Source organism: Egretta garzetta, unplaced genomic scaffold (assembly GCF_000687185.1).
Source record: "Egretta garzetta isolate BGI_Z169 unplaced genomic scaffold, ASM68718v1 scaffold1678, whole genome shotgun sequence".
Lineage (NCBI taxonomy): Eukaryota > Metazoa > Chordata > Aves > Pelecaniformes > Ardeidae > Egretta > Egretta garzetta.
In genome coordinates this window covers 15,158-15,453 of record NW_009260440.1, presented here as the reverse complement: position 1 = coordinate 15,453, position 296 = coordinate 15,158, and the positions used below count along the sequence as shown (strand labels likewise).

General features: G+C 65.2%; 1 protein-coding gene across 1 annotated transcript in view; it reads left to right on the top strand.

Moving 5' to 3' along the window:
* Nucleotides 1–4: 4 nt before the first annotated feature.
* LOC104130949 (thyroid hormone receptor alpha-A-like) overlaps nucleotides 5–296 on the top strand; it is a gene marked incomplete at its 5' end in the record, with an annotated part of 7,579 nt that continues 7,287 nt past the window's right edge. Inside the window, 2 exons of the mRNA XM_035899616.1 lie at nucleotides 5–160; nucleotides 250–289. Of these exons, the coding sequence (XP_035755509.1) occupies nucleotides 5–160; nucleotides 250–289 (196 nt within the window). The remainder of the gene's footprint in view (nucleotides 161–249; nucleotides 290–296) is intronic.

Below are 296 nucleotides of genomic sequence, written 5' to 3'. Positions count from 1 at the left end.
TCCGTCCCCGCAGCCCGAGGACATCGGCCAGTCGCCCATGGCCTCCATGCCCGACGGGGACAAAGTCGACCTGGAGGCATTCAGCGAGTTTACAAAAATCATCACCCCGGCCATCACCCGCGTGGTCGACTTTGCCAAAAAACTGCCCATGTTTTCGGAGGTAAGAGGGGGGGCCCACAGGGGGCCGGCGGGGCCGGGGCTGCAGCAATTCCTCCCCCCCGCTCCCCGCTGACGCTCTCTGCCCCCCAGCTGCCTTGCGAAGACCAGATCATCCTGCTGCAGGGCTGCTGCATGGA